At 43.5% G+C, this 24833-nt stretch overlaps 1 protein-coding gene across 2 annotated transcripts in view; it reads left to right on the top strand.

Annotated features, from left to right (window-relative positions):
• The first annotated feature begins 7633 nt into the window (after positions 1 to 7633).
• The window catches only part of npas1 (neuronal PAS domain protein 1), a 62496-nt gene continuing 45296 nt past the window's right edge, over positions 7634 to 24833 (top strand). For both annotated transcript variants that reach the window (XM_077566629.1, XM_077566628.1), the window contains exons 1-2: positions 7634 to 7782; positions 23247 to 23414. In XM_077566629.1, coding sequence (XP_077422755.1) covers positions 23320 to 23414 — 95 coding nt within the window. In that variant the 5' untranslated portion in view covers positions 7634 to 7782; positions 23247 to 23319. The remainder of the gene's footprint in view (positions 7783 to 23246; positions 23415 to 24833) is intronic.

Raw genomic sequence — 24833 nt, 5'->3', positions numbered from 1 at the left:
AATGGCACTCTTTGTGTTATTTATGTATTTATTTATTTATTTATTATGTGGACGTTGGACACAAATCCTGTTTTGGATTAATATTTTTCTTGAATAATAAAGACAGCCATCCACTTTGGGCAAAAATAATAATCTGATAACCGATTTTAATCAGCCGATTAAACAGGCAGAACGGTTGACTCTTTTACAATATTTAGCCCTATAGTATTGTTAAAAACAAACACATTTTTTTTTAAAAAAATAATTCTGCCGATTTGTATTTCAAATACCTCTTTATATCTTCACTTGAAATGGATAACAAACATACCTGCAATATGATTTAATAGTTTCCCAAAAATATGTGGCGAATAGAGGAGGCCGTCGGTCCACATGCCCTTGTTCCTCTCAGCAGTGGAAACTCCAACTTGCTTGTCACATCCTGCCCCCTGTTGGAGCGACGAGTGCTAGTTTGCTCAAGTTAGTGACCCCCCCCTGAACACACACGCACGCACGCACGCACGCACACGCAAACACACACTTTCTCTCTCTATTAGAAAGACACATATTCCCTGCAAGTCTGCTTCAAGGACAAATGGGGAAGTCTTGGAGGACAAACATGCACACACACACACTCTCTCCCCCTCTCTGAATGTCTGTGTACTTCTTATGCAGACAGAACGAGCCAGCACACACACACACGCACGCACATATTTAAACACACAAGTCCTGAAAGGCTTTTGCACCTTGTGTGAGAAAAGCAACATGTTGTCTGTCTGTTTTGTTGCTGTGTGTGTACGTGCATGTGCGTTTAGGGGGAGCTCACTGGGGCTCATTGACGACATCATTCAACACCCCCCCCACCCCTTTTTCCTGCCTCCCGCCCGCGCCGGGCCGCGGCTGACATGTCCCACAATGAGTCGGGCGGGAGGTTGTCGTACAAAACCCCCTGAATGCGTCTTCATTTGCCTGAACTTTTCACACGTCTTTTCCCTTTTGTCGCCGGCCCGCCCGCTCGCCACCGTGCAGCCGGACCACTCAGGCCAGTTTCCGCTCCCGGCCAATCAAAGCAGTACTTTTCTTCTCATGCCCCCCCCCCCCCCCTGCCTTCCTCTTCTCCCCTCATCTTCCCACAATGTTACCCCCCCCCCTCCTTTTTTTTTTTGGCTTGACATAATCTGAAATGGTACTTAAGTGAATTTATGTCTACCTCTGTGCTCTGACTTGTGTGCTATTTGCTCCTTTATGCCGGCGCTTTTTCCAGCCGCAGAGACGGGAGGAAGAGATTTGAAACTCAGACCACGGACTAGACAGCCTATCAGTATTCAGCGGAGAAAGTGAGTGATGGAGGGAGAGAGGGAGGAAAGGAAGACGAGGTGGGGGTGATGTATCAATATTCTGAGTAGCGTTTGAGGGCAAGGGGAACGAACAGAGGAGAGGTGGAAGGCGGGCGGGGTGGGGGGGTGGGGTGTATTTTGGTATAGAGAGTATACTTGAGTGAGTCAGAGTGTGATTATTTGCTCACGTACACACATGCGTGCACGCCTTCAAACGTATATGGGCTGTTTACGCTCACAGTCTGCCATCAATACGCATCCATTTTTAGTTGCTCATATAGTGAGACCTCATACGGAAGCTTCGAGGACTTGAGACTTGATTTGCCGCCATTTTAATCACCGGCTCTGCTGGAATTGGAAAGGTCGAAAAAACAAGCCACTCCCAATTTGTTTCCGTTTCACAACTGATTATAAAACGGATTCATTTCGGGTCGGCGGTGAGCTGAAGCTTATTCGGCTGACTTTCTGGGAGAGGGAGGGTGCACCCTCGACTGGTCGCCTGTCAATCACAACCATTCACACTCAGGTTAGCGAAGGTTCTATATTGGTAGACAGAGCACCAAATGCAGACGGATCCTGATTTCGGTATCAGTTTACCGTATTTTCACGACCATAAGTATTAAAAGGCGCAGTCTCAGTTACGGATGCTATTTCTCTATTTAACACACGCATTAGGCAGGCACGGTTAAACATACACTAGCTTAAAACATGGTAGCATGCTTGCACGCTAAAACATACGCTAGCATGAATGCTAGCGTATGTTTTTAAAAAGGCAGCAGAGCAAAACTGAGTTCAGTTGTACTTTATTAAATTATTTAACAATGCACTCATGTGACTTTTGATCAATCCTCATCCACAAATCTGTCAAAGTCCTCATCTTCTGTATCTGAAACGAACAGCTGGGCTAATTTTCCATCAAACACGGCAGGTTCCCTCTCGTCATCGTAGCATTGTGAGAGTCACTCTCGTTATCGTGCAGCGCCTCAGAAATGATGCCGGCTTTTGCGAAAGATCCATTAGTGCAAGATCCATTCGCAAATTGTGGCGTAACTCGCTCTAGCAGTTCCATAAAATGAAAGCGGTGAGCACCGAGACAGGAAACCCGGCCCTGGTTGAAGACTGGCAGGTATGAGAAACCGAAAGACTCGCGTCATCTTTCAGTTGAGTCTTTCGGGTTCTCATGCCTGCCAGTCTTCAACCAGGGCCATATTTCCTGTATATAAGCGATATGTCAGCAGAAATGCTCCCACACAGTTACACTTACAGATTTTGGAATTCGTGCACACAAAAGGTGCACCTCACTATTAGGCGCGCCAAATTTTGACCAAATTTAAGACTTTTACGTGCGCCTTATAGTCGTGAAAATACGGTACACCTCGCTATCTCTACATTGGAAAATTAGAGTTGAGATTCGAACCCAGAATCCTCGAGCTGTGAGCCAGACATACTAGCCACAATACAGCCTCCCTTTTTGTTTGTTTTTCAACCCTGATCTTCCCATGAGAAAATTATCATATGACCTTTATAGCCTGGACAGGTCATATTTTAGTCACATTTGAAAGTAAAAAATTTGACACAACAGAAGTGTGTTCTTAAGCACCGCCTCTTAAAACAAAAATCTATTTTTAAATTGTGCAATGTGTGCAGGATGCGATGACAACTGTCCAGAGGAGGGGTTGACTGTGACTGGGAGGTGAGTCACTTCACATTCTCACTATACACTAAGCGGAATTTGTCTAAATTCTGGTTCTTGAGTTCTCATCACATTTTCCCTTTTCCATATGCTTTTATAGTGGCGTCACATAAAAGTACCATTTGTGGCTTGTGGGCGCCCTCTAGTGGTACGTGAAAGACTCACTCAAATACAAATAGAATTTACAACATCTAAAACATGAAATAGAAGCAAACGTATTTGAATTGTATTTGTATTATATGTATTTAAGAATACTGCCTGTTTAAAGCTATAATCTCAGTCCATTTAACATTTAACTTTTAACTTTCATCTTTAAGAACACTGCGTTAATGTTCAAACTGCGCCAAATTTACAGCGCTTACAATAATAAATATATATGTTTTTAGGAGGTGACGTGCGGATAAAGTTTGCTGATATCACACAGTTTGCCTGTGTTTGTAAAGTCCTTAAATCACTTGAATATTATTATTATTATTATTATTTTGAGAGTTTTCATTAATCATATCATGAGAGTAGCCAAACATTTCTTTAAGTGTCAAGATAACGCTGAAGACAAATCGTCCTCATGAAGGTCCAGAGTCATTAAGGTTGACGTTTCACGCTTCATCTTTCACACGTTAACAACAGCCCATCTTTATTTTATTTTTTTCTTATGTTGATATACTGATGGAACCATATGTGCCACAATGTAAAATGATGTCGCCCTCGCTTATGCTATTTCCTGCATAATATGTCAAATGTTATGATTTTATCGCTTTATTTAAATGCCTCAAAACTGCTGCAGTCTGCGCACCGGCTTGTAAGTGTGGGTGCGAAGATTCGAGAAGTATTGCTTGTCTTTATATTATCGAGAAAAATTCTTCCAAGCGTACCTAATGAAATGTCCTGTTCTTATCACATATAACATTCTAAGTTGGATTTTAAAAATTGAGAACTTCTACAATTACTTATTAAAATGCATTTAAAATTTAGCCAGCTTTATTACTTTCAGTGTTTTACTGTTGTACTTAGTCTGCTTAATTCAGTGTTTTGATGTTTCCTGTAGCTTTACTTGAGATGAGGAACGTTTATTTTTCCATCAGTTTCAAAGTTATACAAGTGTACATTTTCCATCCATCCATTTTCTAAGGCACTTTTGCTCTTTAGGGTCACAGGTGAGCTGGAGCTTATCCCAGCTGACCTTAGGTAAGAGGCGGAGCTCACTGGACCATCGACTGAAGTCACATGACCAAACCCAAAAAACAGGTGAGCTGTGATGTGATGTCATTTTCTGTTGATAGCAAATGGGTTGATTTTTCTTCTATTATTATTATTATTAATTAGGACTTTTTCTTTTATTGTGTGCTTTACTGATTCTGCCTTGTTTAACCTTCTTCTTGTATTTATTGTACTCTTTGTAATTTCCGGATATAGTTGCTTGCCCTTCGTCACTTTTCTTCTTCCGCAAAAAAACACTAAAAGTCTAACCTTAATTAATCAATTAAACAAATGCAGCAATAAGTTTGTGATTTTTGCGTGTAGTGGTGCAGAACTGCGCTCCATCATACTGGCAGCTGTTTAAAATTTTATATCGCTACACGAGAGGGTCAAAATATTAGAAAGAGCTCTGAGTATGCTGCGTTGCACTTTAGCAAACTGTGATTGTAAAAATCCATCCATCCGTCCGTTTTTGTGTACCACTCCTCCTCATTAGGTTTGCATGTGAACTGGAGTCTCTCCCAGATGGCTTTGGGCGAGATGTGGGGTAAACCCCGGACTGGTCGCCAGCCAACCAAATGGCGCATATAGACAAACAACCATTCATACTCAGATTCACACTTTAGAGCATAGGCCACAAACATGGTGTCCACGGATAAATAACTCAACAGTAAGATGCATCTTTTTTATCATGTTGCTGCTGTTTTTGTGTGTGTTTGTGTGTGTGTGTGTGGGGGGGTCAACGACGCAAAAAAAACGGCACCATGACCGAGCAAAAACAACAATTGATTGACACAGACAGAGGGGAGACAAGAGACTAAGGCCCCGTCCACACGAAAGCCCGTTTCAATGTATCCTCACACGTTTCTTACCGTTTAGACCAGTGGTGTCCAAACTCGGTCCTCGGGGGCCGGTAGTCCCGCAGGTTTTGGATATTTCTCTCCTCCAACACAGCTGAAGCTCATCAGCAAGCTCTGCATAAGCATGATAACGACCTTGTTGATTGGAACAGGTGCGTTGGAGCAGGGAAACCTCAAAAACCTGCAGGACTACCGGCCCTCGAGGACCGAGTTTGGACACCACTGGTTTAGACCGTTCGCCCACATGACGGTGCGGTTTCGGGGCTTGAAACCGATCACTTTTGAAAACGGGCTCCAGAGTGGAAAGATTTCAAAACGCTTCCGTCTTCACAGCATATACATACACACACACACTAATTGACACAACGAGACACACCTGGGCAAGACAAGTGGCAGAGGGCACTGATTGATTGACACATGAGGAAGGGCAGGCAAACACAGGTGGACCTGAGATGCTTGACGAGAATAGGGAGGCACACAAAGGCTGTGTCCGAATGTGCGCCCTTCTCGCTATAAGTGCCCGATTTAGGGGTCGCGCCATTTTGTAGTGGCGTCCGAATGTCCAGAGAACAAAAATGTAGGGCACTCAAAATTACCCACAATGCACTCTGACAAGTAGTGAACATCGATGTTCACGCAACCGGGTTGATATAGACCACAATGCATTGCGAGTATGAAAAAACATGGCGGAATCAAATCCGATGCGTTTTCGTTTTAGTTGAAAATATGTAGAACAAAGGAAATAAAGTACAGTTTTAAAACATTTTCATTCACAATAAATAGTCGGTGATTTAAGTTTTTCGTAAGAGGTGGTCATGTGATATGCGAGGAGGAGAAAGTAGTGAGCTGGCTGTCTGAATCGCCAAACAGAATGAGGGCACTACATATTAAGCCACTATGTAGTGAATGAGGGGTTAGGGGACAAGGGTGGACATTCGGACACAGCCAAGGACAACATAACAAAACACAGATCACGACTGAAACGAAGGTAACAAACTCAAACAAAAGCCAAAACATGACAGAAAAGCAAAAAAAAATAAAAATCCAACTCCCAAACCAAATCATGACATTTTCTTTTGGTGCAAAACAACCCAGAAGGTTGGTTCAAATTGATCCAAGTAGCGGATCTGACCCAACTTTCTGGGTTGTTTTATACAAAATCAAGTTTTTTCGGTGGGTGGATGATCAAACTAACCCAAAAAGTTGGGTCAAATCCTCTACTTTGGTTAATTTGAACCAACTTTCTGGGTTGTTTTGCACCAAAAGAAAAAAATTATCATTTTGTATAAAACAAGTAGTAGAAACAAGTAGACCCAAGTTCCTGCGTTGTATTTTTGACCCAAAGGTGGGTCAAACTGACCCAAGTAGACGATCTGACCCAGTTTTCTCGGTTGTTTGATACAAAATGACCCAAGTTTTGACTCAAAGTTGGGCCAAATTGAATTGTCTCTGTCCATTTGTGGCCCATAATTGGGTTATTTTTGACCCAACTGTTCTTAGAGTGTAAGAAAGAGTGTGGGAGAAATCCCGGATTCAAACCCCGTACTTCAAAACTGCGAGACACTAACCACTGTGCTGAAACTAATCACTGCATTTAACATGAAAACAATTGAATACCTTCTTGATAGTGTCAATTAAGTCTCCTGCAGGTGTCCCTAATGTTGTGGCCTCTAATACCCGCACGGGACCGGACGGGACGTGTCTCTTTTTTTTTTTTTTGGGGGGGGGGGGGGGGGGGGGGGTGACGGAATCTCCCCACTTGTTTGAGTGGTCCACTCCTCCGTCGCCCTTCCTCTCTCTCATTCTTTCGCTCCGGCTGCTCATCAGCATTTGAAAGGCAACTTTGACAGTGAGAAAGAAAAAGTGTAGAGGGAGGGAGGGAGCGAGCGAGGTAGCTGGCTTGCTTGGTTGCTCGGTTGGTTGGGGTGCGGGGGGAGGAGGGGAGTGGAGGGGGGGGGCGAGGGAGGTGGGGATAAACGAAAAGCGCGAGGCAGGCGGAGAGCGAGAGAGCGCCAGGAAGAGACTGAGGCGAGGGGCTGAACAAGCATGCCTTTTATATGTACTAGTGACTGAGACAGAGAGAGAGAGGGAGAGGGAGCAGCTGAAGGCAGAGACAACTGGTGTGTGCACAGCTTTCCCTGGAGGAAATGGAAAGAAAGGAGCTTCAGCGAGGAGAGAGGGAAGGAGGCTAGCGCGCCGGCTTGATAGAGAGACAGACGAGAGGGAGGGAGAGAGAGAGAAGAGATTCTCACACTGGCTGTGTCCTAATCCGAGTCCATCTCCTGGAGGCAGCGGAGCAGAGTGTTAGTGAAGTGAGTCTAAGAGGCGAGGAGAGGTACATCAGCTAGCTCATACACGCGCACGCACACACACGCACACACTTGGAGTCCACGATGTGTCCGGCTTTGCTTCTGTGAAAGTGAAAGAGGGAGGCGCAGGACAGGAAGAAGGGGGGTGAGGGGGGGGGGGGGGTGGAGAGGACAGACGCTGCCCCGGTCCCGAGCCCATTCGACTCCACACACACACACGCACACACATCGCTTGACGCACACACAAACAGAGTGTTTGTTTGCTGTGTTTAGGATCGAGGTGGCGGGGTGGGGTGGTGGGGGGGCACCCAGGACAGGGCAGAGCTGGGGCAGCGCAGAAGAGGAGGAGAGAGAGAGACAAAGTGGATCACATCACAAGCCGCGCATCCAAAGCTGGAAATGCCCGTCAGGTGAGTAGATAATGCAAATTGAAACACACACACACGCGCGCGCACGTGCATGCTTGCTTGTACACACACTTTCTATTGGCTCTCACATCCTCTCAAACTTTTGTTGTGCGACTTTTTTCATCTGATAAAAAAAAAAGAAGTCCAAATGCCCTTGAAGTGGTTCCTCCCACTCACATTCCACTTCATTCGCCTCCTTAATATTTGCTTTTTTGATCAAGTTATTTGTGAAGGTTGTCCTTGATAATAACGGCTCGCCGCTTTCACTGTGTGTGTGTGTGTGTGTGTGTGTGTGTGTGTGTGTGCGCTGTATGTATAACATACCAGGCAGTGTGTCCGTGTCCACCTGCAGAGGCGGAATTGGTCACAGTTTTGCGGCTGAGCCTTCAGGCAGTCTGCAGCAGGTGGTCCGACTTGGCACAATGACTGTGACAAACACACAAAGTAAACAGCGTCAAACCACTACTTTGTTGTCACTTGACCGCTCCCACGGTGTTGAGCTCTTTGCTGTCATTGAGGTGGGAAAAGATTTTTTTGCGTTTATGTCACATTTAAGGATCGCTAGATCCACGTTGTGCTTTTCTCCGTTTCACTTTTCCCCCCCGGAAGTGCTAAGAAGGTTTCTTAGCAGGATTACACATTCCACTCAAGAAAATTTCTTCTTGACAAAATTCCAACGTGAATTGTCACGCCTTGGAGGAGGTCTGAGTTGAGTCGTTGGTGTGGCAAACGCACCTGCTTGAATGGCAGCTGCCACGGATAAATGCGCAAAATCCCAGCCTGCTCTATGAAGAGAATACAGAAAAAGTTCTCAGTTGCAATTTTCATCTCCAAAAAGGAGAGGAATATTTCTCTCTTCACTTTCACGTTGCAGTCACTCGGCGCCGGGAGCGCCAATAAAAATGGGATTGCGCCCCTGACTAGAAACAGACCCGCGTCATCACATTTCGTGCATGGGCCCGCTGAGCCTCTGAGCCTCTCCATCCGCTTCAGTCCTGACATGTGCAAGTATATATATTTATACATATGCCTCGCCCGTGACCCACCTTTAGGCCTTTTTCATTAGGGCCCCGGCTTCTTCCTTGGATTCCATCTAAGGCGCCGTGCCCGCCGCCAAAAGGCGAGCGACCCTGCCCCGATGAGCAGAAAGAAATTTGAACGCGTTTTAAAGGCGGCATCGGGAGAAGTCTCATTTTCCCCGCATCAGCACCTCTGTGTGTGTGTGTTTTTCTTTTTTGATGATCACGCTGTGAGCTTTGCATCCTCTTTACCACCATTATAGCAAAAACCTCTTTTGAGCATAGCTAATCACCACGCCGCGTGAATTCATGTAAATAAGCAATGCGAGAAATAAGAGTAGTTTATATTTTATTAGACTTCCAGGGGAACCCCAGAAATCCACCTTAATCCAGTCCCGGATGCCAAATTCCAGTTTGCTGTCATTTTGAAAGATGTTTTTTTTTTGTAGAGGTTGATTAAAATCAGTTTTAAGGTCAATATCGTATTTCCTTAATATTGAACTATGTTGCTAACCAAAAGAGCAGCACCTAAACATGTAATCGGTATCTGAGATGTATTCAAGTGTGGAAACAAGTTCCTTGGACGCATGATAGATAATCTGTAATTTTGTAAAAAGGCCGTCTTTAATGATGTGATCGCTCCACAATGTTGTGCGTGTCCATGTTTACGTTTCCGGGAGCGACGCGCCTGATCGCTTCCATCTAGTCTGTCTTGGATTCTTGCAGTTTCTCCATAATCAATTCCCGCTGGTATTGGCTACTTTTTTGCTTTGCCGTCACCTGAACTCTTCTGTCACAAAGAAAAAGCCAAATAGTAATACAAAAAATTAAATGTGGAACATATCGTAGTTATGGGTTTTGATTGTGAAACCCGTAAATGTACATCATAGCTACATATGCAAAGTTTCCCTGAATTGTCATTTTTACAAGTAATATTTTTAACAACAAACTGACTGAAATCAATTCATTTCACTCCCAGCTATTTTCACTGAAGCAACCCCCTTTGCTCCCGCCCGGCTGTTTTACTGGATTTTGACTGATTTTGCAAGGCCCACAGAATATTGTGTTTTCTTGCTATAAAAACATGGAACCTACCAAAAGAAAGATTAGAGTCTCTTCTTTCATCAGGGAAAAAAATATATTTTTATCTGTTTCGGTTTTGCAGCAATTAGTATTAGAATATAGCTAAGTTTCATTATTATTCTCAAATCTGTTTAAAACAGTGGGGAAACTAGCTTTGTTGCAACATGGCCCTTGCTGATCTCTTATGCTCTGTTGCCACCTGCTGTTGCGTTTTTTGTAATTACTACCATTGATTCACTTTTCATTGGTTGGTGCATCAAAGCATTTTGTATGCGCTAGCATTAAAAAAAAAAAAAAACATTAAAAACGTTTAAATACGTCTGTGGGACACTTAAAACATTTAAATAGAACGTATCAATACGTTTTTGGTAGCAAATGAGTTAAGTAATATGATGTGTTAAAAAAAATCAGCTGTCTTTCGCCCCTCTAAAATGATATACAATAAAACCACCGCCCCCGAAGAAAAACAACCAAGCAGAGGCGACAATCATTTTCACACCTCCACAACTTTGCGCTGGCCCGTTACCCCCAGAAAAGTGAAACTAATATGAGTTTAAAGTTTCATTTTGTTCAAAGTCGAGATGAATGACTGACACTTCATAAGTCGTCCCCTGTCTCTGATTGGTTATTTTCTGTGAATCAATTTAGCACAGTGGTGTCCAAACGACAGCCTGGGGGCCGCAAATGGCCCCCAGGCTGTCCGTTTCATAGCAGCCCCTGGCATCAGAGATGGGAAAAGTACTTGAGGAAAAGTGCATTTACTTGTGTCAAAAACAACTTTGGTAAAAGTAAAAGTACTCACTCAAATAATTACTCAAGTAAAAGTACAAAAGTACAGGCTCTGAAATGTACTTGACGAGCAAAAGTAAAAAGTATTTTTTACCGTATGTTCCTCCTACGTCAATTTGAAAGATAATGTTCATATTAAAATCCTTAAGTTTATACTAATGTCATCATATTAGCGATTAATCTTGTTTTGGTTCTGAATGTGGACATCTGCTCATGGCGCAGGGGCGGATCTATTCTAGTGGGATACAGGGCTGTGGGCCACCCCAAACTTTTTGCCTTTATCACCTTTAACAGGTGTTAAAAAACTAACTTTACAAAAAGGCTAAACTAGCTGTAATACACTTGATTGATTGGTTTTACCGTGTTTAATAAAGTCAGTCAATGTCAATATGGCCCTCGCAGCTTTTGATTTTCCTGTAAAAGCAAAAAGTTTGAACACCCCTGATTTAGGGGCACAAGATTATTTCTTTTTTTACACATTATATTTATCATGTAATGCCGTCAAGTCATAATGACTGTTTTAACAACAACAACAAAAATCCTCTTCAACATTTTCCCCATCAATTGTTTAAATTTCAAATTATATGACCTTTAAATGCTATTTGCCTTGTGCGGATGCATTGTAAATCTATTTAAGATGCATGTGACCCAAGAAAAAAAAAAAGATACACACCTCTCCTTCTCGCTTGCGTTCGTCTCTTCTCCACACACGCGCACACACTCTAAGGTGCTCAGTGTCGGCCGTATTGACAGACAGCCGCTCACACACTTCCTGCTTGTGTGCGCACGTGTGTGTGTGTGTTCTTGAAGAGCGTTGACAGACAGTGTGTGTGTGCGTCTGTGACAGAGAGTGTCAGCGCGGTGTCAGGGAGATGTGTTTAGTGTCACACTCGGCTGACCTGATCTCCGCTCGGACTGTCCACTCGGGCCCCGCGGCGGCTCCTTACATAACCCCCGCTGTCATTCACACGCCGGCCTGGAGGGATCCACCGGCCCATGCGCGCGCACACACACTCGCTGCACGGTGTCACATGAGGAGGTGCATTTCTAATTTTCATCTGTCTGTTTCCTCTCTTGTTGTGTCTATATATATGATGTAGTAAAGTCACACAAGTTTAGCAAGTGAGTGTATGGAAGTTTGCGGGAACGTCACGAAGCCGGCGGATATCCGGCATTCCTACACAGATTTTCTGAACGCTGACTTTTGCACCTTGCTAATTGATACGTCCATGTTAGCGCATGTGTGTGTGTGTGTGTTTGTATAAGATTGTGACCCTGTGCGCTGTGCAATGGCCTGTGGTTATTTGGAGGTCAGAGCTGATGTGGTCCCTGCCTACGGGAGTGGATTTAGCTTCTTCAGCCTTATAGAGAGCAGGCCAGTCCACTCTGCACTTCCACAGTCAGCAGGACTCGCTGCTCGTTCACCAGGACTCCATTTGCCATATGCTCCACTTTAAAATATATCGAGAGGTATCCAAATCCTCATTTACTTAAATATATATATATATATATATATATAATATATATATATATATATATTAGGGGCGCGATTAATGACCGTCCCTTCCAGTCACAATGCAACAGACACATCCACGTCCAAATTTTGCAGTAATAATTTGAATAATAATGCATATATTTGTGGAGACCGGGCTCAAGTTTTATTTTGCAATTTAAAAAATGTGCAGAATTTCACAAGTGGCTTCATGTTAAAGATTGACATGAAAAGAAAAATGCACTGAGCTGCCACGCCTTACAAATGCAATTATGCCATCTAGTGGCAGAAAAAAGACCTCAACACAAATCAATATCACACTAGTTTTTTTTTTGCATCTTTTTTATTTCAACTCAAATGTATGAATTATTTTGACATTACTGTATCAATGGAAAAAAGATGCGCACATATTTCTATTAATTTCACATTTTTTCCACTTTTATGAAAACTTAAAAAATATTGTATTGTACATTTTATTGTACTATTTGCGATTAATTGTGAGTTAGCTATTGAAGGCATGCGATTAATTATGATTTAAAAAAATTAATCGCCTGACACCCCTAATGGCTTAGAAATACGCAATTCGGCCAAGATAACCCCAAAATATTAGTAACATCTGTCAGGGTGCTGCAGTGTGGTTGTACACCAGGTTAGGTTTGGTAAATCCTTTATTTTTAAATTGTGTTGCCTAGTAGCAGCAATAAAAATGACAAACTATTGCAAAAATCACATGTACAGTACATGCAGCGCATAGTCAGGTAACGATTAAAAAGCAAACAAACATTATGGGCTATTGCGCTTTGTAAAAGTAAAATTTTATTAATGAGACGAAAGGCAGCTGAAAGAAGTAAAACATGTAACATCTGCCCATAATTAACACAAAAGAAATGACAGCTATGGTCGAGATACATTTACAAAAATAACAATAATAACCACATTTATAATCGCATTGTTGATTTCATGACATCACAATTTTGCAAGTCTTTCAAACAGCTCATTTATTGGATCTCATTTAACTGTGCCGTGTGCAAGTGTACCTAATGAAGTGTCCATTAATTGTCAGTTACCACATTGAACTTTCTACAGTGGACTTTCTCGTAAATCGAATGTTAAGCCCTTTCCCCCTGCAGAGATTAAACTGATGTGTGCTTTTCTAATTAGACCGGCCTTCTTTAACACGCAGTTCAGCTACCACAGGACTCATTAATATAACTTTTAATTGTTTTTTAATTCTCTGACAAATCTGCTTAATCCCACATGTCTGGTTTTAGTCGAAAAAGAAACGATCTGCTTTTTTTTCCTCCCCTGAAGAATCTCCTGTCGTGAACGAGATGACATTAGGCTACAAAGCCCTGAAGTATAACAACTGGCATAATAACAGCAAGCTTCTTGTGTAGAAGTCAGCCTGACCTGATCCAGTAGCTGTCAGGGGGGGAAAGTCTTCATATTGCCTTTATACAGATAATAATACCATATTTTGATTGACACTTTCATAGAGGCATTAATATAACAATATGTTTATGACTGTAGTTGTCAGACCGCAGTGCAGCATTCTGAGAGGACTCTCGAATGTTTTGGTTACCTTATGAGAGGGGCAAAATACTGGATCATACCGGTATGATACGGATCTACGCCATATCAGGTAATCAGTGTGCAGTGGGCAGACAGTCTTTCTGATGATTCCATGAGGAGGCGTTGACATGAAAGGGAGGCTCACCAAAGCTCCTTGTAATAAAAGACAAGGAGGAGAACTGTATTGATCACCAATGGCGAACATCAGCAGCACCCCCTTTCTTTATCCCGCCCCCACACCCCGTCTCTATCTTCATTCCCCCATCATTTCTCTCTGATTTGCCACACCAACCTCCCCCTTCGCCCATCATTTATTAATCGGCCATGTCTTTATTCAGTTTTCCACCCCTTTTCGGGACATTCCGACTCGAAGGAGCGCATCATTCCTATGCTTCAGAACCTCTGTCAAGTCACCCGAGGGTGGGCGGGGTCACTCCGGTCCAATCTAACGCTGTATTGATTCCATTAGATAATTAATGACCCAGGCAAGGGAGGAGCAAAGAGGCCGGCGGTACGAGGAGGAGGAGGAGGAGTGGGTGTCGGCCAAAGGGCTGGAGAAGTGTGGCGGTGGGGCCCTTGAGAGTTAGAGAGAACCTTGGATTGGGAACGATCCCCCCCCCAGTCGTCAAGGTCAACCGCAGCATACGGAGGCAGAATGCCAAGCAAGTGCGAATATGGAATATCAAGAGATGGCGACGCGCTTTTAGGGCGTTTTTAAAGTGTGTGGGGGGGGGGGTGCTTCTGTCATGTCCAGCAGCTGTCGATTGATCAGCAGGCGCAAAAAAAAAAAAACGTTAGAAACTCTTTTGACTTCCAAATCCTGAGGTCCAAGCAGGGCCGTAATGCATGATAAGTAGTTTTTAGCCCTCCAACCAGAATACCAAACTTCATCTCCCCCGACGCTGCAGACACTCAATTATAACTACTCAACAACATGAAAGCAGAGCTGCAAAACCAGCAACATCAAATATTCTGTTCATGTGATTTCCAAGCGTGTTTTCGCTACATCTTCCCTGATATTGGACATTGACTGTTTGCCTAAAATATTATCCTCCAGAATATCTTAGGTATAGCTTTTTTAATATGTGCATTTTGGTTTTACCTTCAGTTTAGGAAAGGCGCTTGTGTACACTGCAGAATGCTGAGAATAAATGTCTCATGAAAACATTTTCAAAATCCAGTTGGCAGGATAAAACATGCATGACAAAAATTGTACGTTTAAAAATCAAAGGGTGATATGCGCAAAATGAGCGAAATTGTAAAGACTTTCCATCACTTGTTTATCCACATTCGTCACTTCCTGCTCTTGTCCCGTGCACTGATTCGCTAGCTAACAGCCAATCAGAGGGATCAAAAGCCAAGACCGCCTGAATCAGACGGCGTATACCGACATCTGGTCATTTACCCACTTCCGATGCCGGATTGGTGTATAGAGGCCGTTGAGAGCAACAGGTTTGCAGTAATTAAAGAATTCCGTCTTTTTTCCGGCACAGCAACAGTTGACAAAGCTTCCTCGCAAAAATGCTACAAATGTGTCAGAGGCCACTCCCACACATTTTCAACTGGAATTTGGTCTGGACTCTAGCTGGCCTTTTCCGAACCTTAGTGTCGTGCTTTTGGTAATGACGAAACGTGAACGACAGTTTCTGATTGAATAACTCAACCGTGGCTTCGTGAGACCATGACAGATTTTCCCTTTTGAGGAACTTGGTCTCTTGCAACATAACCCTGTTGTCCAGTAGGGGAAGTCCAGCCTTTATAGCGCTTGTCCAATCTCATTTTCAGGTTAAAAGAAAGAAAGAAATGTTGAAAGAAAGAAAGAAATGTTGAAAGAAAGAAAGAAATGTTGAACGAAAGAAAAATTTTGAAAGAAAAAATTTGAAAGAAAAAATTTGAAAGAAAAAATTTGAAAGAAAATTTTTGAAAGAAATGTTGAAAGAAAGGTTGAAAAAAAGAAAGAAATGTTGAAAGAAATGTTGAAAGAAAGAACGAAATGTTGAAAGAAAGAAAGAAATGTTTGAAAGAAATGTTGAAAGAAAGAAAATTTTTGAAAGAAATGTTGAAAGAAAGGTTGAAAGAAAGAAATGTTGAAAGAAAGGTTGAATGTTTGAAAGACCGAAAGGTTGAAATGAAAGAAAGGTTGAAATGAAAGAAAGGTTGAAAGAATGAAATAAATGTTGAAAGAAGTGTTGAATGAAAGAAAAATGTTGAAAGAAAGAAAGAAAGGAATGTTGAATGAAAGAAAGAAAGAAATGTTGAACGAAAGAAAAATGTTGAAAGAAAGTTTGAAAGAAAGAAAGGTTGAAATGTTGAAAGAAATGTTGAAAGAAAGAAATGTTGAAAGAAAGAAATGTTGAAAGAAATTTTGAAAGAAAGGTTGAAAGTTTGAAAGAAAGAAAGGTTGAAAGTTTGAAAGAAAGAAAGGTTGGAAGAAGGAAAGGTTGAAATGAAAGAAAGGTTGAAAGTTGAAATATGGAAAGGTTGAAAGAAAGAAAGAAATGTTGAAAGAAGTGTTGAACGAAAGCAAAATGTTGAAAGAAAGGTTGAAAGAAAGAAACCATGGATTACCTGCCAGCCAATCGCAGGCCACATACAGACAAATAGCCAATCACATTGCATGAGGAGTACTTGGAGAAAACTGTCCTGATCCGCAGACATGGAGTTTGTGTGGCACTTGCTTCGGGGCACAATTCAATTGTGCCCAATTGGCTAATGAAAAATAAATATGAATGGACGAGATAGGGGATGAAAAATTATGCCCCCAGACTAAAACCTGGCAAGAGTAAGAAGTCGGAAGGATACATCCAAAAGAAAATATATAACAAATAGAGCTGCTTAGTTTCAAAAAAGTATTTTATTGATCCATATGATTGCAACCAGGTGTGACACTGACCCCGACGATAAACCGAACATTAAGAATTCCTTCGATTGTGTGGACCTGATTGTTGATCTGCAACCGGCAACGGCTCCGTTTCTTCAAACTCAACTCGTTTGCTGTCGAAAGAACAATATGCGGTGAGCTATTGGTTGTTCATCTTCATCCATGCAGTTTTCACTTCAGAAAATCCCAGAGAGATTCTCCCATCCCATCAAAACATAATGAACATAACACTTGACTTTTTTTTTTTCTTCCCATATTCAAAGAAATACAGTCCATCGGCCATTCCTAGTAAATAATACACAATCATAATCTGCAGTTCACATAAAAAGAAAAAACAATTGATTGTCCTTCCTCACTGTCTTGCTCTTCACCTTTTGCCTGATGGCAGTGAGCACATTGTCAGTCTTGGCCAGGCTCCGTTCGGGGGCCCCAGGGGTTGAGGAGATGAGGCATAAAACAACCATGTCTCCACCTCGGGGAGCCGCTGGCGTGGCGGCGACGGGCTATTGTCAGCCTGCGTGCCGTTTGACTCAAATGTGTTCATTTGCCTGATGCCGCCGACTCCCCGCGGGGTGGGCCGGCCCGGGGAGAGGAGGGGCGCGCTAACGAACCTCTGACAGCTGGAGGCCCTAATTAAAACGTCCCTGCAGAAAATAAACAAGAGCCCGAGCCAAAGCGAGCAGCCAGCGAAATGCACGCCTGCGGAAGCTCGCCGCAGTGCCCTCGCCTCTTTCGCCGCCGCCACTGTGCCAAGAGAGCGCGACTCTATAGGGTCACGCACACACACGTGCACATCACGCTTATGAATATGTAGCAGCAACGCATTGAAAACACCTGCGGTCACACTTGGTACAGGTTGATCCCGGCAGCTGTTGGCAAAAAGCCGTATTCTGCCACCGACCGCTTCATGAAGTCTCCCTTCCCAAATATTTCCTTTACGGAATAACACGGCCGCTCGGCAGATTATACCTTTCCCCAGACGACACCGCTGACATTCATCCTACTCTGCTCTTCCGTAGGATTAGCAGTCAAAGTGGCCGGCTCCATTTGGGTGAGTGCATTAGTGGGCCGCCCAAACCGCCACAAGGTTATGAGGCTGATTGAATAATTACCTGTGGAGGCCCCCTGTCCATTACGCCGATGCGACTGCCCGGATAGAATCGGAGAGATTGTGCGGGACAGAAAGATGGAGCGAGAGATTAGATAAACAGAGATAAGGTCAATTAGGAGATAAACAACAGGAAGATTTAATGGGGGGGGGGGGAGTCTGCGCTTGTGTTTGTGAGGTGCTCTGATCTCCCCCCTTACTGTACTTGATGTGCGTTTATCCCGGCGCGATAGAAAAGGTGACAAAGGTGAATGTTGTTCGACAGGGAGGCGCTTCCCGCCGCTTGACCTCGTCTCCCCTGCAGCAAACAGGACGCTCAATGAGAAATAGTCCGATAATCATGGCGACCAACAAGCACAAAAAGTTAGCCTGGACGTAATGGAAGAGTCCTCGGAGATAAGGCCGACCTCTGCGGTTAAGCTATCACTGGAATGAACGCAACTGGCACGTTGCATTAGTAACACATTGGAGTGGGGGGGATGTTGGGGTTTGGATTGTGTCACTTCGTTGATGGGTATATCCCATGCCGGTTGCGCTATGAAACTGAAACCATCCCCGACTTCCAATGCCAGATTTGATTTTGTCTCACAAAATGGCAGAAAATGGCTGACAGCCGCTGAGCTGAACTAAAACACTGACATTGTGTTTTTGGTTGCCCGACCAAATTTACCTCAATAGTTAGTGCAACGAATCATCATTGATCCGTGGTCGGTTCGGATCAGGCCCCACGGTTCGATTGGTTGGTGAAAAAAAAAAAAGCACAGTGCGCGTTCACAGTCGACATCATTCAGACATGTCAAGGTAGCTGAAACATACTCAACGTAACAATGTCTACGCTAAGGCTAACTTCAAAGTAAAGTTTACCAAATAATACATTGACGACAAAGCAAATAGCCTTTGTAGACTTTTACTTTGAAGTTGGCCCACATTGTGGCGTGATGGCTAGCTTGACTTCCCTTTTAGACGTTTAAGGTTTTCTTTATTGTAGTTTTGATTGACATTAAAGTTGCGCCCGACATCAATGCAGCGCTATTCCGAACTCATATACAATCACTAATGTAGGACGCTAAGAAACCGCTAATTAATTACGCCGTCATTGTATGATACGGCAGAAGTCTCCGTCGTAAGTTGCTAGCAGCTAGCTGTTAGCATTAGCAACGAGAGGCTTGCTGGTGGTTGTAAATGAGTTTGACAGCTGGTACCTGATTTACTTGAATTCTTTTTCAATATTCTGCACTATGGCTACTCTGTAATTTCCTCTCCATGTTTAAAGGAAGGAAATGGGCCTTAATTTAACTCGCTGCCATTAAAACAGAAAATCATCCAACTCAAAATGTCAAACAGCCATTTAGATTGTAGGAACACAACTTTAAGCCATTAATACCTTGTTATTTTACACATGGGCCATGTCTAAAATAAGAATGTTCCTGCCGCCTAATTGCACTTAAAGTTGTGTTCCTAAATCCTAAACGGCTATATTAAACATTTTGAATAGATTTTTTTAATTTAATGGGGAAAAAAGTGTTTTACAAAATAAATGAAGACACTAAATCTTAAACAGCTATCTTAGATTTTGAATAGTTTTTTTTAATATTATTATTATTATTTAATGGGAAAAAGCTTTTACAAAATAAATGGAGACAAAGTACTATATATTTTTCTTTTTCTTTTTTTTTTCTGATCTGAAAGTCGATCCGAACTGTGACTTTTGTGATCCGTTGCACCACTACTTAATAAGTATAATTTTTCGATTTACCAGTTTTAATGTAAACTCCGGCTACCATTCCGTCTTGCCTCAAAGCAATTTTCCTCATGTATTATCTTCTTTTCGACTGACAATTCCGCATTCGAACCAGCAGAGGAGAAGGCTAAAATAGTCATTCGAGTCATTTACCCGGTTTTCTCAATCATTCTGTCTTGGTCAAATTACATTGTAGTGTGTGTTTACTAGTGGTGCCACTGGATATCACTTTGGCTTTTGCCACATGTGACATCATAGTGATAGGATCTATGCAGGGATGCCAATTGAATCTGTTTGTCTGTACTGGGGTTTGTTTGTTTGTTTGTTTCCGACGGTTCATTCACGCAGCACAAGAAGACAAGCTCCGTTACCAAAGTACTTAGTGTTTTTGATGTGCTTGTTTTATATTTTTGGCTAAGAAGTTTATTGTTATTTTTTATTAATTTTTTTTCCTCTTTTTTTTTCCCCCGGGGAAAAAAAAGAAGTTTATTGTTATAATGACTTCACTATCGAGTTAGTGGTAGACAATGGCACATTACAACTGAAGTAACCAATTTGGATAATATCGCCACCGTACATACGGAATTCAATTGTAACGCAAGGACTCCCTTACTAGTACACAAATCACTGATACAAAGATTCAGCCATGATGAGGTTTTGTTAATGGGAATAAATATGAAATTTATTGTCCCGCAATGAGCTGGCTGTAGTAGTGTAGCCTAGCCATCCATCATCTATCCATTCATCCATCCATCTATCCATCATCCACCCGTTCATCCATCCATCTATCCATCATCCAGCCGTTCATCCATTCATCATCTATCCATCATCCATCCATGAATCCATCCATCCATTCACCCACCTATCCATCATCCATCCATCCTACTGCCCATCTATCAGCCATCCATCATCCATCTATCCATCCGTTCATCCATTCATCATCTATACATCATCCATCCATCCAGCTGTTCATCCATTCATCATCTATCCATCATCCATCCATGAATCCATCCATCCATTCACCCACCTATCCATCATCCATCCATCCTACCGCCCTTCTATCATCCATCCATCATCCATCTATCCATCCATCCATCCGTTCATCCATTCATCAGCCATCCATCCATCATCCATCCATTCATGCATCATCCATCCACGAATCCATCCACCCACCCATCCATCCATCATCCATCCAACCACCCACCCATCCATCCATCCATCTATCCGTCATCCATCCATCCACCCATCAATCATCATCCATCATCCTTCCATCCATCTGTTCATACATCCACAAATCCATCCATTAATCCATCCACTCACCCATCCATCCATCCATCATTCATTCATCCACCCACCCACCGATCCACCCATCCATCCATCCATCCATCCATCCATTTATCCATCATACATTCACCTATCCACCCATCAATCATCCATCCATCCATCCATCATTCATCCATCCATCCATCTTCTCTCGTGCTTATCCTCACTGGGGTCGCAGGTGAGCTGCATCCTATCCCATCTGGCCTTCATGTGAGCATCAGGGCAAATCCCGGACTGGCCGTCAGCCAATTGTGCATCGGATTCCACTCTATTGTCTCAGATATTGCTCTTTGCTTTGATTGCCGTTGATTCCCTGCCAACCAATCAGCATAGAGCAGTCTAGCTCCACCCCTTAGGTATACTACCTACAGTAAGTGGTTGGTATCACAACAATAGCATTACTTTTAAAATACATTTTTTTATAACCATTAGCCTCTACTGCTAGGTGGAAATGGACTTTAGCATTCAGCTCAGTGTGATGTTGTGCCTGCAAGGATACTGTACACGCGTTTGGATCTATGTATGGATTGAAATGATCTAAGGAGACGCGGGGATGTCAAACGAGCATTTGGATGCGAGCCAATGACCCAACGTCCCTGTTCAACAACCAATCCATTTGACTCTGCTGTATTTGAACGCGGTCCAAGAGGTTGTCATGCATATATTCCAACGTTGGCTGGTGCCGATCCAATGACTGTCAATCTCGCATGGCTTCTCTTACTGTATTGAGCTAATCCAGATCGGCCACAGTCGGTGTGGAGTGAGAAAGCGAGAGGAGAGGAGAGGAGAGGGCATCTCAGGCCCAAGGGCATGACTCGGTGGCGCCCGGGGCCACGTGAGCCCTTTAAATGTCAACACAGCACAGGGGGATGGAGACGGTGACTTGGGATGTAGGAGGTGTGCGGTTGATGGGCAGAAGGTGGGAGAAAATGGGTTGCATCTTTGAAGATGTTTGAGGAGGGGCGTGTTTGATTGTGACTTCAGTGAGGTTGACTGTTGTCTCTCTGTTTTTGTTGTTGTTGTTTTGTTGCTGGCACCAGATGTACATGGATTGCTTGAAAAGCTTTTTATGAAATACAACCTTTCTCAGATACAAAAAAAAGTGGACATTTTTATATTACAGTGGGCCGACAGTCGCGACATATGTCATTTCCAGGCTACAAATGTCCCGCAATGAGTTAATTTGTCGCCATCTGGCAGAATCCTTGCATCTTCGAACCCAATACTTTTCAGGAAATGACATCTTGCTTGAGTTACCAAACGACATATCGTTAGACAAGAGTTGCCTACGCGGTCTAATAGGCAGAAATTAATCTGCACTCAAAATGCAAGGCAGGCCTATTGAAATGTATCTAATGTATTTTCACTACTTTTTGTCTTTTAAAAAAACATAGACTTTCAATCTTGAGGCGACATAAGGTCACAAGGCTGCCACCAAGTCAAAAAAAAGGTGGAGTTATATTTCTCGTGTCCAAGAGAGTTAATAGAATGACCCTCAGGCTATTTTCAACACTTTAGATTGGTTTAAGGTGTATTCAAGGATCGTCTCCAAAAGTAGAAGCCAAACTTCCTGTCACTTTTTTCAAAATGCGAAGACCATCCTGCTCATCTGGGGGAAACGCTTATCAAATGTCGGTTACATGCGATCTCCTCTTCATCATCATCAGTCTCTGCAGCCTGCCTCACTCCATAGATGGATCTCCTCTTGCGGCTCTCAGACAGTTTTAAAGCATCGGTGGAGCTACAACGATGAATGGCTGAATCCGAAGCTCGGCGGCTACATGCTACAAACACTCGAAGTGCGCACGCGCAGCTAGGAACGAGCACGCATGACGTCGCCACATCAGATTGATTGACAGGATTGAGAACCAATCGTTAAGATCGTTAAGATGATCCACCCGGAAGACACAGCGACAAAAGATCCTTGAATACACCTTTAATAAGTTATACAAAATAAAGTAACATGAAGAGTGAGCATTAGCATCGATTTGTGGAAAAATAGGAAATTGATGTGGGGTTTCTGCCCGACAGTGATTAAGTGGTCACATGGCATCAGAACACCGGATTTACTGTTTGTTTGTTTAAGATTCATACCCTACTCTCGTATGGTATTCCACAGGGTTCAATTCTCAGCCCTCTGCTGTTTCCATTATATCTTCCGCCCTCAGTTTCAATCTTACGAAAACATGGTAGGCGGATGACTGTCCGGTCTGTGTTCCGAGTGAGGCCACTTTTGTCCTGTCTGGAGGAAGTCAAGGCCTGGATGGCACTCAATTTCTTGAATTTCAATGAAACGAAAACAGAAGTTATAGTGTTTGGTCCCAGTGGCTCTTGAACATCCCGTCCTGCTGACTTGGGCCCCTTGACGCCTTATCTTAAGACAACAGTCTCTATTTTCAAAATGCTTTACAACCAAATATGAATAATCATCTTTTGCTTCCCCTTTTCGGGACATCCAGGTCCGAGTCTGTCCGATCGCCCGCCAATCAGAGCCTTCGTTAAGAGCGGCGTGGGCGCCAGATTGGGAGAAGGATGGCCACCATGCCGTTTGTCAGTGAGGGGAAGTGTGTGAGCGTGGAGTGGGATTTCCTGCAAGGACTTCTGGCCAAGCCTCCTACCCTTCCCTGGTGAGACAACACACACACACAAACACACACCCTGGATGATACCATTTAATCCTTGGCGCATGTCTATGAATTAATCTGCGCAAGGTGAAATGCGCACGCGGAAAACAAACTGTATCGATGCAACACAATCCAGGGAAGACAAGAGAGTGCTTTCCAAATCCAACGCGTATTGTTGCTCACCTGTCAATCGCACCCGTGCCGCCAATCTGCACCCCTTTGGCGGGAGATTAAGTAAATTTGGCTGGAATTATTAATGGGCAGTCAGTTACGGGCGGATATAAAAACTAAGCAGAATCAATGCGTGTGTATTGATTGTTCTCTGTGGCTGGGGTCGTGGCTGTATAATAATGAGATGTTACAGGGGCTGACACGCACACACGCGCACACACGCGCACACACGCGCACACACGCGCACACACACGCACACACACGCGCGCGCACTATTTACACATTTTAGACCATAGCAAGGAGAAATGCAACCACTGTCACTTTATCGAGGTACAAACAAACACAATGTGCAGCACACACACATTTCCAGGGGGGTAAGAATCGACACCAGTGAGGGACGAAAGCTCGCCACACACACACACGCACACGCACACACGGGGCACAGCGGCGACACAAATTGTGAAGTGGCGGTGACAACATAATTCCAGCGCTCAGGCCCCATTGAGGAGAGTCAATACCCAATCAGAGAGACAGGCTACCTGAGCCCGGCCCCTCCAACACCCCCCCCCTCCTCACCCTTTCTGTCACTGCGCCCCTCCTTCGCCTATTGATCCCTCAATCAAGGCCCCGGCTCACAAGCCCGGGACCAGATGAGAGCGAGCCAGAGTGGGAGGGAAAGTGAGGGATATATATATGTGTGTGTGTGTGTGCATGTGTGTGCGCGCGTATGGATTTGAAAGCAAATGGCGTTATTAGGACTGTGCCGTGGTAGACAGAAGAAGGGAGTTTGTCTGTAATTACCAGGCCAATCTGCTGGAGATGGGTCACAATACCGATTGTTTCACTTGAATTGCAGCAGGGCCATTACCATTCCATGTATTTACCAGACGAGCTTTCGGATTGACGTGGAGGCTCGTCGCTCGTTTATCCGGAGAGCGAGCGGGCGAGCGAGCGGCTCCACCAACAGGTGGTCAGCACGCGTGTTTTTCTGCGTTCGGCGTTTTCATCTGTAAGGCGGCCGAACGGTTTGCAGGCTTCTGCAGCTGGTTTTACGAAATTTGGGTTCGCAGGTATGGCGGAGAGCCATACAATTGCGGTGTATATTTATATTAGGGGTGTAACAAGAACAGATTTGAATCGCAAAATCGGTTTTCGTTTAAAGAATGTGAGTGCGTCGATACTAATGAATAGGTGTCGACTGTTAACTTATTCACTGCCACTGACGGCTATAGACGTCAAAAATTCATTTCA

The sequence above is a fragment of the Vanacampus margaritifer genome, chromosome 5, assembly GCF_051991255.1.
Source record: "Vanacampus margaritifer isolate UIUO_Vmar chromosome 5, RoL_Vmar_1.0, whole genome shotgun sequence".
Classification (NCBI taxonomy): domain Eukaryota; kingdom Metazoa; phylum Chordata; class Actinopteri; order Syngnathiformes; family Syngnathidae; genus Vanacampus; species Vanacampus margaritifer.
Note: the sequence above shows the minus strand (reverse complement) of the source record. Positions and strands in the feature narration are given on the sequence as shown.